Source organism: Nannospalax galili, unplaced genomic scaffold, assembly GCF_000622305.1.
Source record: "Nannospalax galili isolate Female #2095 unplaced genomic scaffold, S.galili_v1.0 scaffold146, whole genome shotgun sequence".
Taxonomy (NCBI): domain Eukaryota; kingdom Metazoa; phylum Chordata; class Mammalia; order Rodentia; family Spalacidae; genus Nannospalax; species Nannospalax galili.
Window position 1 is genome coordinate 9,855,086 of NW_008357929.1, and position 14,789 is coordinate 9,869,874.

Sequence of the window (14,789 nt, forward strand, 5' to 3'; positions counted from 1 at the left end):
TAATAAGATGTTGCCATAGTTTGAATATGGTTTGTCCACACTCATGTTGAAATTTAATTTGTGAGATGTTAAGAGGCTTAACAAGCACTTTTAGAGGTGGTTAGGATTCTGCTTCTGATCACACATTCCTGGGATTACTGGTTTATGAGTTAGTGGGTTTCTGTTGTAAAATCAGTTTGGCTAGATCTTTCCTGTATTTTTTTTTTAACTTTAAAAAAAATTTATTTTTAAAATTTTATGTGTATTTGTGTATCGCCTGAGTGTAGGTAAGTGCACCCGTGTCATGCAATGCCCTTGGAGGACAGAAGAGGCCATTGGATCCCCTGGAACTGGAGTTACAGACAGTTGTTAGCTGCCATGTGGGTGCTGGGATTTGAACCTGGGTCTTCTGCAAGAACAACCAGTGTTCTTAACTGCTGAGCCATCTCTCCAGCCCCACCTGACTTATATTTCTTCTTTTTTTTTTAATTTGATCAAAAGTCTCTTAAAATATATTTATGATATGTGTAGAAAGAGACATTTCAAAGTCATAGCACTTACTACTGTTACAATATTTAATCATTTTTAAAATAGGTTTGTTCATTGCAATTAAAGTCATTCTCAGAAATATCACATTCCTCTCTGAATATCATTTAGAGCACAAGCAAGTTGCTTAATTTTTTCTTAAAAATATGGAACGCTTCACAAATTTGCGCATCATCCTTGCGCAGGGGCCATGCTAATCTTCTCTGTATCATTCCAATTTTAGTATATGTGCTGCCGAAGTGAGCACATATTTCTTATTTTAAAGAATTTCCTTTACAAATGAAATTAATTGTAGGGTAGTTTTATGAGGTGCATTATTTAGATTTAGGGATGAGAGAGGAATGGAGTTTGGTAAACTCAATATATCAAACCTTCTGGCCATAAATAAGCATTTTTTGTTTTTAACTTTTTAAATTTTATTTTTATGTGTTTGAATGTATTGTCTGCATGTAAGTGCATCATGTCATGCAATGCCTGCAAAGGGCAGAAGAGGGTGCTGGATTCCCTGGAACTGGAGTTACAGATGGTTGTTGGCCACCATGTGGGTGCTGGGATTCAAACCTGAGTCCTCTGCCAAGAGCACCCAGTGCTCTAACTGCTGAGCCATCTCTCCACCTCGACTTTCTTATTTTCATACATAGGAAACTGGGTTCTCCTCTGAGGGTTTTCAGTCTCATTAATAAAACAATTTAATAATTGATTCAAATGGAAGTTTGAGGACAATTCTGTTAGTTAAAAAATAAAACAAAAAGAAACCCTCGGGGCTGTTAGCTGTAAATCTCTTGCCTGGTGGAGGACAGTGGAGGAGAAGGAAAAAGCCATGCCCATTTGAGCCACCATGGTGGTCAAACACATGGTGGACAAGCAGCCACATGGTGGGCAGGAGAGCTTGAGAAACAAGGAAGCCCCAAATGTGGGGGCAGCACAAGGTGTTAGGGAAAGCATGCTTAGAAAACAGAAGTTACTCTTTTCTGAATAATTTAGAAAAATGGGCCTTGCTCAGAGCAATATCACAACTTAGAGGAATGATCAAACAAAAGCCAGGAAAAACGCACATGGAGAAAGGAAGATGAGTCCTTTTGGCCTCAGGGGACCTGCATGTGACCCATTTTCTCCCCCAGCATGGAATTTCCTGGAGGAAATTTCTGGATGTCTCACTGTGTAGCCCTGGCTGGCCTGGAACGTCCTATGTAGACCAGGCTGGTCTTGAATCCAGAGTTGTGCTTACCTCTGCCTCCCAAGTGCTGGGATTAAAGTCATGGGCCACCATGCCCTATGAGGAATCTTAATTTCCAGGGTCCTCCCCTCATTACAGCATAAGACCTCAGTACTTTTAAAGATTCCCAGGTAAAGGGGATGGAGAGAAGGCTCAGCGGTTAAGAACACCAGTTGTTCTTGCAGAAGACCGGGGTTTGAATCCCAGCACCCACATGACAGCTAACAACTGTCCATAACTCCAGTTCCAGGGGATCTGACAGCCTCCATGGGCATTGCACAACACAGGTACACTTACCTAACTTACCTACATGCAGGCAATACATGCATACACATAAAAATAATAAATAAAATATTAGAAAAAAAAGATTTCCAGGTAAAGCAGGCATGGTGGTACAAATTTGTAATACTAGTACTTGGGAGGTGGAGGCAGAAGAGGCAGGAAAGATCAAGGTCATCCTCAGTTATATAGAGTTCAGGGCCTGTCTGGTATTACATGAGATCCTGAGATCCTGTCTCAAAAACAACAACAACAAAAAATTCCAGCTGACTGCAACATGCAGCTATAACATATACTAGAAACTGCTTTCGGGGCCTGGTGAATGTAGAGGCACTTCTTACAGGTGATATTTGGGAAGGGTGGTGCAGTTTGAGGCAACACTGATTGGGATGCACATCTTCTCTGAGGTAGTGGTCTCAGAAATGAGGCCTGAAGAACGTGGGCAGAAGAGGCTGGGCACATGGTGCAGAGTGCTTGCCTAGCATATGCTAGGTAGGCCTTAAATTCAAGTTCCCAGAACAATAAATTCAATAATAAATAAATAAATAAATAAGACGTTTGAAGAATGGGCAGAGCAAGTAACAAGTTCTGAAGCAAGGGTTGGGTAATGGTTCAATGCGTAAAAGTGGTTGCTGTGCAAGATTGAGGACCTGAGTTCGAATCCCCAGAACCCAAATGAAAGCGGGATGAGGCTCGCTGTTCCCTACGTTGTTGTAAATAAATGGGAGGTATAGACAGCGGGCCAGGTCCACATCTGTTGTGGGTTGTGCCTGCATTCACATCCTCCCCTCCCCTCCCCTCCCCTCTCCCCCTTCTCTCTCTCTCTCTCTCTCTCTCTCTCTCTCTCTCTCTCTCTCTCTCTCTCTTTTTTGAGACAGGATTGTACTCTGTAGCCACACACACACACACACACACATACAATCACGTGTTCTGAGGCAAGACCAGGGCAAATTTGTTCAAAAAGAGAGATGAAGGCCAGGAAATAATGCAATTCCCATTGCCTGAACAACCTACAGAACTCACCCTCAACCTTTAGATTCCAGTGAAAACATCCTGAACCTTCTTCCCCCGACCTCCCAGCAGATGACAGGGGCTCCTAAAGTCCGGAGCCCTGGGTTTACTGGGCTCATGGAAAGGGAGAGATGAGATGGGAGGGATGCGGGCTGCAGCAGTCCGCGTGCAAAGCGAAGCGGAGTCTCAAGCCTTCCAGCTCACGGGAAGGGCTTTGCGGAGCTCCACGCGTGCAGAGCGGCTGCTCCCGGGGCGGAAGTGCATCCCTGGAGCCGTTCTAGGAAACCCGGAGGACCCAGCGTGTCAGTGATCCAGGGGCTGAAGTGGGCATCGCCGGGTGCACAGGGATGGTCCAGATTGTTGACCGGCCAGCGCCGGCCTGGCAGTCCCGGGGTCAGCGTGAAAACTGGCCTAGGAGGCTGGAAAAGGCCAGAAGGCAGCGACCCGCTGACCATCTGTGTCTCCAGCCAGTGCGGCGCGCGCTGATTGGCTGGAGTGCCCTGGGCACCGGAAGTGGCCGGTGCCCGTCGCCAGTGACACCGAGACAACAGCTGCAGTGTGGGTGCGCCACGGTGCAGCGCCCAGAGCGGAGCGGTGAGCGTGGGCGGCATCCGCCAGCGGTGAGGCCTCCCTGGTTCCGTCCTGCCCCGGGGAGGAGGGCGTGGGGCGTGGAGCCCAGCCAGAGCCTTGTGCGAGGCCCTTCCTGGCGCGAGTTCGCGGTGTGACCTTGGACTTCACGGCCACCGGGGCCTCGTTTACCCACTTGCAGCCCCGAGAGGGCGGAGCCTGGGCACTGTCAGGGGCGCCCCTGTTCTGCCTGTCCGCTGCGGGAGCTGGAGACACAGGGTCCGACGTGGGCAGCCTGGAAGCTCTGCCTCTTTTTTCCTCTTCTTTTCAGATAGTCCATCCCCCAGTATACTGCGAGAACGAAAGGCAGGAAAAAATTATGGCCCCCAAGGTATTGGCTAATGAGGATTAGTTATAGAAAGGAGACAAAATTGAGTGCAGAGCTCAGAGCCCCCTTGATTGTGGGTACTAGAGACGGAAGATAACACTGCCCTAAATGAAATGTCATCGATTGGAAGAAAGAACTTATTTTTATAAATTGTTGACACCAGTTACATGTCAGCTCAGTTTTTTTTTTTTTGGTCGTTTTGAGACAAGGTCTCCCTGTAGCCCCAGCTGTCCTGAAACTTGCTATGTAGACCAGGCTGGCCTCGATCTCACAGAGATCCACCTGCCTCTACCTCCTGAGTGCTGGGATTAAAGGCGTGGGCCACCACGTTGGGCTGCTCTGGGTTCTTTAGGTACAAAAATGAACGAAATCTCCAATTAGCTCCCCAAACAATTACAGATTTGTTATGTGGATAGCACACACAACTACATTTAATATTTACCAGGTATCTGAAATGTGCTAAGCCGTGAGACTAACAAGAGGCACAGAGCATCGTCCTTGCTCATGGTCTAAAGAAGAAATGGACATGAAAGTAAACTGATAATGCAGCGGGGTAACTGTTCCATGATGAAGTAATACTGTTTTAGGGCCTGTGGATCAGGAAGAAAATGGGACTGCATACTTCAGCTGACTCGAAGATGTTTGTTAAGTACACAGGTGGGGAATAGTAGTTCAGGAAATGAGAACAGTTTGTTTTCAAAGGCAAAGAAACGTTAAAGAATGGTGTGTTTGGACTGCAGGACACGGAGCACATCTGTAGCTGCCAATTTTTTTTTTTTTTGTTTGTTTGTTTTTTGTCTCTTTGAGAATGTTTTTTAAGAATGTGAGGTAAGATGTGGGAAAGGAAGCAGGTTTGATCGCGACAGTATTACGAACCATATGAAGCAGTATTCATTCTGGAGGCCTTGAGAGGAGCAATAAACAGGAAATGACATGGAAACTAGTTAAAGAGGTGAGAACAGGGCTAGTGGAAAGCCGGCTACAAAGGACCAAGAGAACTTCCTTCCTGCAGATGGTAGTGAGCCCTGGGGTGGAGGGAGTTCTCCAGCCCACAGTAACGGAATCCAGCTCATCCTGACTTAAAAATAAGCGGTGTTTTTGAAGTTTTATTTATCACTGTTAATACACACCTGGTGTCTTCATCGAGAATGTTGCAAATGAGGCCTTCTAAGGCTTTTCTTGCAGCATGGATTGAAAAGACAAGTCCAGGTTTGCAGAGTTTAGAACCCTATTCTAAATTCTAGAGACTCTGGTCTGCCTGTCATCATGTCATACAACATGAGAAACAACAGTGTACAGCCTGTATTTCTCAAGTGGTAACCTCCATTCTCAGAAATGGCTCGTTTCAGATTTAGGACATAAGAGACAGAGGAGAGGAAACTATGTTTGGGAATATGAATTTAGGCTATAAGAAATAGTTTCCATATGAGAACAAGGTTTAATATATGGCTTTGCTTCTGGAAATATTAATCATGGGATTGGCTTTGTCTTCTGTGTAGAGGATACCTATTAACAACACTGTTATGTCACTGGCAGAATTTAAAGTAAAAATAATTATGTGGAAGACTAGGTCTGGGAGACTTTGTGAAGTTAAGTATTTTTGTTTTTTCTGTTTGCTAGTTTGTGACAGGATCTCATGTAGCCCAGGCTGGCCTCAAACTTGTGATCCTCTTGCCTCAGCCTCCTGAGTTCTGGGATTACAGATATGGGCCACCACACCTGGTTTTACAAAGTGGTTTTTGTATGGTGTGGTACAGATGTAGGCTTTCCAAATGCTGACTCTGTAAAGAACTAGAGATGAATGGGGCATGATGGTGCACATCTATGGTCCCAGCCACCCTGGAGGCTGAGGCAGCAGGATCGTGGGTTTGAGGCCATTGTAGAAAACTTAGTGAGAGCCTGTCTCAATAACAGTAAAAAGAAAAGGGCTAGAGATATAGTTTAGGTAGAGTCTTGGGTTCAATCCTCAGAACTTCAGGGGGAAGAAAACCTCATTAAAAACCAAAACTAGAAGATAAGCAATTACTGGAGACATGAAAGTGAAAAGAAAGGCCAAAAGGTTGGAAATAGACACTAAACACCAGCCTGTGAAACTTGTTTTTAGCTAGATATTAGGAATTTATTTAATTGTTTTAAATGTTTTATTTCTTTTAAAAACATTATTTTATGTGTATGAGTATTTTGCATGCATGTAAGTGCATCTTGTATGTGCAGTGCCCACAGAGGCCAGAAGAGGGCATTGAGATGTCCTGGAACTGGAGTGGTATTAGCCGCTACATGGGCACTGGGAACCAAACCTGGGTCCTGTGTAAGAACAGCCAGTGCTCTTAACTGCTGATCCATCTCTCTAGCACCCAAATTTTATTTATTTTTATTTTTTATGTGTATGAGTGTTTTGCCTGCATGTATGTGAGTGCACACTTACATACTTGCATAACAGTGTATGTTGCAAGTATACACACACGTGTGCAATGCCAGAAGAGGGCCTCAGATCCTCTAGAACTGGAGTTAACAGACCATTGTTAACTGCCATGTGGATGCTGGGAACTGAACTCAGGTCCTCTGCAAGAGTAGCCAGTGCTCTTGAGTGCTGAATCATTTCTTCAGCCCCTAATAATTAAAATAAATTTTGGATTTATTTTTATTTTATGTATGAGTGTCTTGCCTGCATACATATAAGTATCCCACATACATGAAAAGGAGGCCAGAAGAAGGTGTTGAAACCCATGGAACTGGAATTATGGACAATTGTGAGCCACCATGTGGGTGTTGAGTACTGAACCCAGGTCCTCTGCAAGAGCAGCTAGTGTTCTTAACTACTGCACCATCTCTCCAGCTCCTAGGTATTTCTTAAGACAGTATCTTACTATGTCACCCAAACTGGCCTCAAATTTGTGATCCTCCTGCCTTGGCCTCCTGAATGCTGGGACTATAGACAGTGGAAAGAAACTTAATTCAAGACAGTACTTCCCAACTGAAATAGAGCTATGGATAAAGAGATTAGCTAGTCTCTCTATAACAGATCCTTATAATTATACAGGTAGTATTATCTATAATTCTCAATGGTTTTAACAGAAAGGAGAAATCTAGCTTCGGGTCTTCCCTTGCTCCATAAGAAGGTAAGAGAAGATGCTGGAGGATTCTAGCTCACTCTGAGGGGAAAAGGAAAGAATTTCTAAGGCATCCTGATTCTAGTAGACATCAGGTTCTTCCAGTGTCACACTGGGTGGTTCCAAGACTGCCGAGTACAGCGTGAAGACTGCACAGGGCTTGGATGGTAGTAGGAACTAGCATTTTGGCTGACATGAAGCTAGGTAGAGAAAAAGGGCAGTATAAAGGCCACCTGCAAAATCTCTTTTCCATCTCTCACCTGAGCCCAGGCTGTCCTGTGTCTCAGGCTTTCTATTCTTCACTAATCTTACATTTTTCTTCCCTCTTAATCCCTGCCTCTACCAGAACCACTCCTCTAGCATAAACATGTTCAAATCTCTATTGCTGGAGGAAAGTCCTGGACCTCGTGGCACCCCACACTGCAGCAGACTCCCGTTTCAGTTACTGGCACCGTGCTTTGCTTCCTGTGGCCACACAGTTGTCTCATAGACAGTTCCCAGTTCTTAATCTAGGAGTTCTCTCAACTGCTTAAATTTTGTTGTTATTTATTATTTCTTCTGGTTTGAGGTCCTGAGGATTGAACTGGAGTTCTTGTGCATGCTGGGCAAATGTTATGGCACGAAGCTACACTCCAGACATTTTTGCATTTTATTTTAAAATGCAGTCTTGTGAAGTTGCCCAGGCTAGCCTCCAATTTCCAGTCTTTCTGCTTCAGCTTCAGAGTAGCTGGGATTTCAGGTACCTGCCACCATTCCTGACTGCATTTCATATTCTTCTTTCCCCTGCCATTGCCTTGGTGACGTCTGTGACACCATTTTTTCTCTTTGTGGCAGATTTTACTTCTTCCACCTGCCCCCTTTAGTATTAGAGTGTGAATAAAAAACAGATAATCTATTAAAACTAGGTTAATTTGAGGAAAGTTTAGTTACAAACAAGTTATTTGTAAGTAACAGGAATGGGCAGGTTATTGAAAAATTGGGGAGAATAAGCTCTTTGAGAGGAATTATGACTTCTACTTGAGGGACACCAATAGTCCAAAGTAATGTCACAGGAAGGATGCAGGAGAAAAAGTCCTCTGACCACCTTCTCCTCATTACCTCCCCATTGGTGAATGCAACTAGAGGCCAGGGTCTGTTGGGTGCCACACAAGTTAGTCTTGGCAGAGGGCAGGGCAGAGAAAGGTAGTGGAGACTCTAGAGGGGAAGATCGTACCCTTGACTACTAGTTTTGGCTTCTAGTCCCTGACAGTCCTCATTCTGTACTCATGCTGAATTCTCTCAAATCTACACTGAAACTGGACTATTTAAAGCTTTTAGATAAATATATTTTGACCAATTGCTTAAAACCTCTATATGGTAATCTTAAAACCATCTTGTCCAAAACAGAGCTCATTCACCATCTTCCCTCTTAAACTAGCTCTGCCTTTAGTATTCCCTTTAGTATTTAATTTGTTTGTTTTTTGAGACAGTCTCCCTGTAGCAATAGCTGGCCTGGAACTTGCTATGCAGATGAGGCTTGCCTTGATTTCACAGAGATCTACCTGCCTCTGCCTCCTGAGTGCTGGCATTAAAGGCATGCACCACCACACCCAGAAGTATTCTCAATCTTGATGGCACTACCATCCATTTAATTATCATCCCTCAAATGAAAGGCGATCTGGACACCATCTATGGCTCCTCCCTCTTCTTTGCTTCATATCCAAGCATATACCAAATGTTGCAGAATTCGACCTTTTTTTTTTTTTTGGTCTTTTTGAGACAGGGTTTCCCTGTAGCCCCAGCTGGCCTGGAACTCACTATGTAGACCAGGCTGGCCTTGAACTCACAGAGATCTGCCTGCCTCTGCCTCCAAAGTGCTGGGACTTAAGGCATTCACCACCACACCCAGCAGAATTTGACCTTTTAACTATCACTCCAGTCTGTTCATCGTTCTTCCCACCACTACTGTGGCCCTAGTTAGATTTCATTTCTTCTCATTTAGATGACTGCACCAGCCTCTAACTGTCATATTGCTTTCTAGTTCAGCTACTAAGTGGCCACTAGCTAGGGTGCATCTACCTGACACACTGACCTGACAGAGACTATGCCACTCCTTGGCTTAAAACTGTTCCAGGACTCTGCATTTTCTAAAGGGTGAAGTTCCATACCTGCCTATCCCCCATCAAGGTCACCTGCTATACTTTATGTATTTATTGATGGAAGATTGTATTCCTCAACTTTGTTAATGTGCATAAATACTCTGATATAGTGAAAGAACAGTTTTAGTATTAACTCCAGGTTGCTTACCACCTGAGCAAAGGTCAGGCTCATTTTTCTATCATTTGGACCCTATTTGTATGGTAGGGGCAGCAGAATTCACAACACTATTATATTAGTTAGGAATAGGCTTGACTTCATATAATAATATATGTATACTTTTTTTTTTTTTTGAGACAGGGTCTTACTATATAGATCTAGCCAGGCTCAAGCTCAGACTCTTTCTGCGTCTGGCTCCAGAGTGCTAGGGTTACAGATATGCACTACTATACCTGAATATAATAATATTGTTAGGGAAGTATAATGGCTTAAACAAGGCAAAAACTCATCCCTCTCTTGGATAAAAGAAGTCTGGAGGTAGGCATTCTGGGATTGGTATGGCAGCTACGGAAATAGTCATGGCTGCTAGTGGCTTCCACCTCTGATCCTTTGTCTTAAGGTATGCTGGTGTATTCCTGGTCAAAGATGATGCTCCAGCTATCACATTGTGCCCCAAGAACAGCAGAGAAGAGAATGAAGAAATGTGTTTTTTTAGCTTTAAAGGTGATTTCCCAGTAATCCCATGTGTATGTTTTATATCACACCATCTCATTGGCCAGAGTTTAGTCAAATGGCCACAGAGATGCAAAGACAGCAGAGGGGAAAACGCATGCACACGCGCGCGCACGCATTGTCATTCTAAGTAAATTCATTATTCTATTGTGGGGACATGGGGAAAAGTAGATATGTGACTGACAACTAAAAACTTTTGCCATTGCTTCTTAGTTTTTAAAAAGTTTACTCTTAAAAATTATTTTTTTGTGTGTGAGTCTTTTGCCTGCATGGATGTAAGTGCATCACATGCACACAATGCCCATAGAGGCCAGAAGAGGGGAGTTATGGATAGTTGTTAGCTGCCATGTGGGTGTTGAGAATCAAACCTGGGTTAAGAGTAGCCAGTGTTCTTGACCTCTGAGCCATGTCTCCAGCCCTTTAAAAATTCACTCTTTCCTGAGAAGGTTGTTCTGTATTGTGTAAGAAAGCAGGCTGAGCAGGGGCCAGGGGAGCAAGCCAGTAAGCAGTGTTCTTCCGTGGCCTGTGCTCCAGCTCCTGCCTCCAGGTTCCTGCCCTGAGTTCCTACCTTGGGCTCCCTCCAAAAAGTTCACTCTTTAATAGTTATTAACTATTAAGGGAAGTCTATAGAAGGACTGATTATAAAATTAATATGTAAAGATTCATAGCATTTTATGCATATAAAAATAGCCATTTAGAAAATATAAGAAAAGCTGATTAAATGAAAGACAGAAACAAGATAGGCATAGAATCAGCATCAGGTAAATTTAGCTATTTTATGAAATTACACTAAAACCTATTTAGAACAATATTTGTGGAAGATGATAAATATCTGAAAAAGACTTAAAGATACCTTTTTCTATAATACATATATTCAAAATGTTTTTTGAATTATTATCTCACAGTCTGACCTAGGCTGGCCTTCAGCTCATGGTCTGCCTCATTTTCCAGAGTGCTGGGATTATGTGTGTGCACTACCACTCTTGGCTCTACATTTATTAAAAAAATTCAGTAAAACTTCAGTAGGTTAATCAGTTTGATACTGGAGAAAAACTAGACCAGTAGAGCTGACTGTACTCCATCTGGAATAAGTGGCATTTTAAATCAGTAAGGAAAAGGGTTATTCAGTAAATGATATTGATGCAATTCATTTGTTGCCTGGAAAAAATTCAAGATGGATTTTCACTTCATCCAAGTGTAGAGAGCTAAGGATAGTTACCTTTGCATTAATTATGGCTTAGTCATACTAACTCTTTGAATGGGTAACTCCTTTATACACTGTGCCCTACTTTGTAGAGCTGTTGGGTAACACAACTGGACTAATTATAACCTCTTACTACTTATTTTGTGGTTACTTCACCTATAAACTCACAAGTTATCGCTGTTAATTTGTAATTTCCCCCCCTTTTCTACCATTTTCCATATACCCATCTATTAATATGGCCATTAAGTGGTTGGTTTTCGCCAACTTTGACTTCTACCCCAACTCACTGTTAGTGTTATGTATTTTTTTTAACCAGCATCTCTTTACTATTCATTTCCTATTTCTGTCCTTAACTGTCTACATCTGATGGCTTTTCTTGCTCTTTTAAGTCAGTATCTGCTTTTTAGTATGTCCACCATACAGACAAGAGGAATCCTGTCCTTGCATCAGATGCCAGGATTGTCTTTGAGTGCTGTGTCAAAGCTCTTTGTTTCTCTAGCATTAGTTTCATTTAGATAGGGCACAGCAGCTTCACATGCTCTCCCTCTGTCATTTCAGATTGTGAGATGGGTACTGAGAAAAAGGAGGTGATTCCCAAGGAAGAAATTTCTGAAGAATCTGAGCTACATGGGCCAACATTAGAAAAACTTTCAAAGGTGGTTTACCAAGGTCATGAATTTGGAGCAGTATGTGAGGAAGACATATTAGAGGGCCATTCGAGGATGTCCTCAGAACAGATTATAGAGCAGATGTCTCCACAGGAGAGAGACTTTACATCAGGGTTGATTATCTTTAAGAAGTCACCTTTCGATGAAAACGACCAGGATAATAGTGAAAGTGAGAGAGGCTACAGTCCCAGCCCAAGTGTAGTGATATATCACAGAGATACAACAGCATTTACTACCTCCAGCCAAAACTTCATAGAGAATTTAGAACTTAAGAAAGCACAGAGGACTTCTGTGGGAGAAAAACCTCATACATGTAAAGAATGTGGGAAAGCCTTTAATCAGAACTCACATCTCATCCAGCATATGAGAGTTCATAGTGGAGAAAAACCCTTTGAATGCAAAGAATGTGGAAAGACATTTGGAACTAACTCCAGCCTTCGAAGGCATCTGAGAATTCATGCTGGAGAGAAACCCTTTGCTTGTAATGAGTGTGGGAAGGCCTTCATTCAAAGTTCGCATCTTATCCACCATCATAGAATTCATACTGGAGAGAGGCCTTATAAATGTGAAGAATGTGGTAAAGCCTTCAGTCAGAATTCAGCCCTTATTCTTCACCAGAGAATCCACACTGGAGAGAAACCTTATGAATGTAATGAATGTGGGAAGACATTTAGGGTTAGCTCACAGCTTATTCAACATCAGAGAATCCATACTGAAGAAAGATATCATGAGTGCAATGAGTGTGGCAAAGCCTTCAAGCATAGCTCGGGGCTGATCAGACACCAGAAAATTCATACTGGAGAAAAACCTTATCTGTGTAATGAATGTGGGAAAGGCTTTGGTCAGAGTTCTGAGCTCATCCGTCATCAAAGAATTCATACAGGGGACAAACCCTATGAGTGCAATGAATGTGGGAAAACTTTTGGCCAGAATTCAGAGATTATTAGACATATTCGAATTCATACTGGTGAGAAGCCCTATGTATGTAAAGAATGCGGGAAGGCCTTCAGGGGAAATTCAGAACTTCTTAGACATGAGAGGATTCACACTGGAGAGAAACCCTATGAATGTTTTGAGTGTGGGAAGGCTTTCAGGCGAACCTCTCACCTAATTGTCCACCAGAGGATCCACACTGGAGAAAAACCCCATCAGTGTAATGAGTGTGCAAGAACCTTTTGGGATAACTCTGAGCTGCTTCTTCACCAGAAAATTCATATTGGAGAGAAACCTTATGAATGTAGTGAGTGTGAGAAAACATTCAGCCAGCACTCCCAACTTACCATTCACCAGAGGATTCACACTGGAGAAAAGCCTTACGAGTGCCAGGAATGTCAGAAGACCTTCAGTAGGAGCTCTCACCTCCTACGACATCAAAGTGTTCACTGTATTGAATGATCTGCGAAACAGGAACGATTACTGTGGAAAGGCTGAAGTCAGACTTCTTCATTTGTTTATAATCTGAATCCCAGGTTCTCAGATCAAATGAATGGACAGAACTTCCTATACCTTTCTACTGAGTTTTATTTCAATAGTTGGTTGAAAGCGATGAGGTACTTTTATGAACTATTTATTGATGTGTTTCAGTGTACTGAGTTAAATCATAAAAGTTGTTTCAGGTCTTAATTCTCCTCTGTCCCTTCTTCCTTCATTCTTCCCTGCTCCATAGGAGTCTGAATCTGGCATCTAGCCTAAATTATTGCCCTGTAAAAAGCAGGGAACAGGATTCACCACCTTCTAAGAATTTCAGAATTGACTCATTGTACATTGTCTTCTGAGATGTTAGAAAATCATGACCTAGAGGACCTCTCATGCTCCTGCCCACTGCTTAGCCTGGGAATAATTTAGTAAGCTGTTTGTTGTGCCTCAGAATCTTCCAATGCTGTCACATTCCCTGAAGATGGCAAGGTTGATGGAAAAGCAGGAAGCCTGGGCCTTTTCACATTTCCTGCCAGCCTTCCTTATTTATTTGAAGAGGGTGTCATGAAGAAGGAAACAATTTATGGGATTGTAAGTGCAAATCTGAGAATCCAGAGAGGCTGATTAGGCAAGGCCAGGAGAGAAGCAGTTGAAGCCAGACTGCTGACATGGGCAGAAGAGGCTATCCCTGCATCAGGGCTGTTAACACCGACTTTCCCCAAGAATCTGCTACACACACTTGACCCTGGCTTCTGCTGCTGCTGACAGATCCTGGGTCAAGAAGTAGCACACAGAACTGTGTTGCTATACGCCAACTGGCGGTGGTGGTGAGCTGGACAACCTGACTAACCAGGCCTGGCCTTTCCAAAGCACTTGAGCTCTCATGACCTGGACCCCATTGCTGGGGACAGCTCTTGCCTTGTCTGATAGCCTTAGAATTCTTTTTTCAATGTCTCTACGTGTCCACTGTGTTCTCTATTTCTCATGTCTCCATGCACTAAAGAAAACCTAACAGGCCTGAGAGCTACACCTTCAGTAAGACACTTGCTGGTCTCTAATTTTCCCATCTGCAAAATAAGAGGAGTTGAACTAAATGATCTCTGAAGTTTCAACCAGCCTAATAATTCCTTGATTCTCTTAAAAATATAATACTAGCCAGGTCGGGTGGCACATGCCTGTAGTCCCAGCACTTGGGAGGCAGAGGCAAGTGGATCTCTGTGAGTTCAAGGCCAGCCTGGTCTACCTTAGTTCTAGCCAGCAGGGACTACAGGGAGACCCTGTCTCAAAAAAAGAAAAAAATATACTAATCACAATTTTTTTCAGTTAGGATTAAACCCAAGGCTTTGTATATGCTAGGCAAGCACTTTACTACTGAGTTGCATCCCCAGCCCTTGTTGCCCCATTTTGAGGCAGAGTTCTGCTTAGTTGCCCAGGCTGGCCTTGAACTCATTGTGTAGCCCAAGTAGGCCTCAGACCCTCCTGCCTTAGCTTCTAAGTAGCTGGGATTACAAACACACGCAGCCATACCTGGCTTCTAATCTTTGGTATGTGGGGTTTATTTGGTGCCAGGCACAGTGCTACTGTTTATATTTCTTTT

The 14,789-nt window shown here is 43.2% G+C and overlaps 1 protein-coding gene and 1 non-coding gene across 4 annotated transcripts; one reads left to right on the plus strand and one right to left on the minus strand.

Moving 5' to 3' along the window:
• Positions 1-665: 665 nt before the first annotated feature.
• On the minus strand, positions 666-772 carry LOC115068079. Its single transcript, XR_003847462.1, has one exon. It is a non-coding gene; the product is annotated as a U6 spliceosomal RNA (small nuclear RNA).
• A 2,375-nt stretch (positions 773-3,147) lies between these two features.
• Zfp3 (ZFP3 zinc finger protein) lies at positions 3,148-14,437 on the plus strand. 3 transcript variants are annotated; one of them, XM_029557560.1, is made up of 3 exons: positions 3,532-3,651; positions 4,432-4,643; positions 11,667-14,437. In XM_029557560.1, exons 2-3 carry the CDS (start codon positions 4,595-4,597, stop codon positions 13,169-13,171), a joined length of 1,554 nt encoding a protein of 517 aa, XP_029413420.1. In that variant the 5' UTR covers positions 3,532-3,651; positions 4,432-4,594; the 3' UTR covers positions 13,172-14,437. The 3 variants fall into 3 exon arrangements, with proteins under 3 accessions (XP_008854166.1, XP_008854167.1, XP_029413420.1); XM_008855944.3 differs by lacking the exon at positions 4,432-4,643 and having other exon boundaries at positions 3,148-3,625; XM_008855945.3 differs by lacking the exon at positions 4,432-4,643 and having other exon boundaries at positions 3,507-3,651.
• Positions 14,438-14,789: the final 352 nt, after the last annotated feature.

Bases quoted from the DNA above. Each gene is read 5' to 3' on its own strand.
- Zfp3 (XM_008855944.3), top strand. From the start codon at position 3,379: ATGGTCCAGATTGTTGACCGGCCAGCGCCGGCCTGGCAGTCCCGGGGT. The intron at 3,626-11,666 runs GTGAGCGTGGGC...CTGTCATTTCAG, and splicing joins GCAGCGCCCAGAGCGGAGCG to ATTGTGAGATGGGTACTGAG.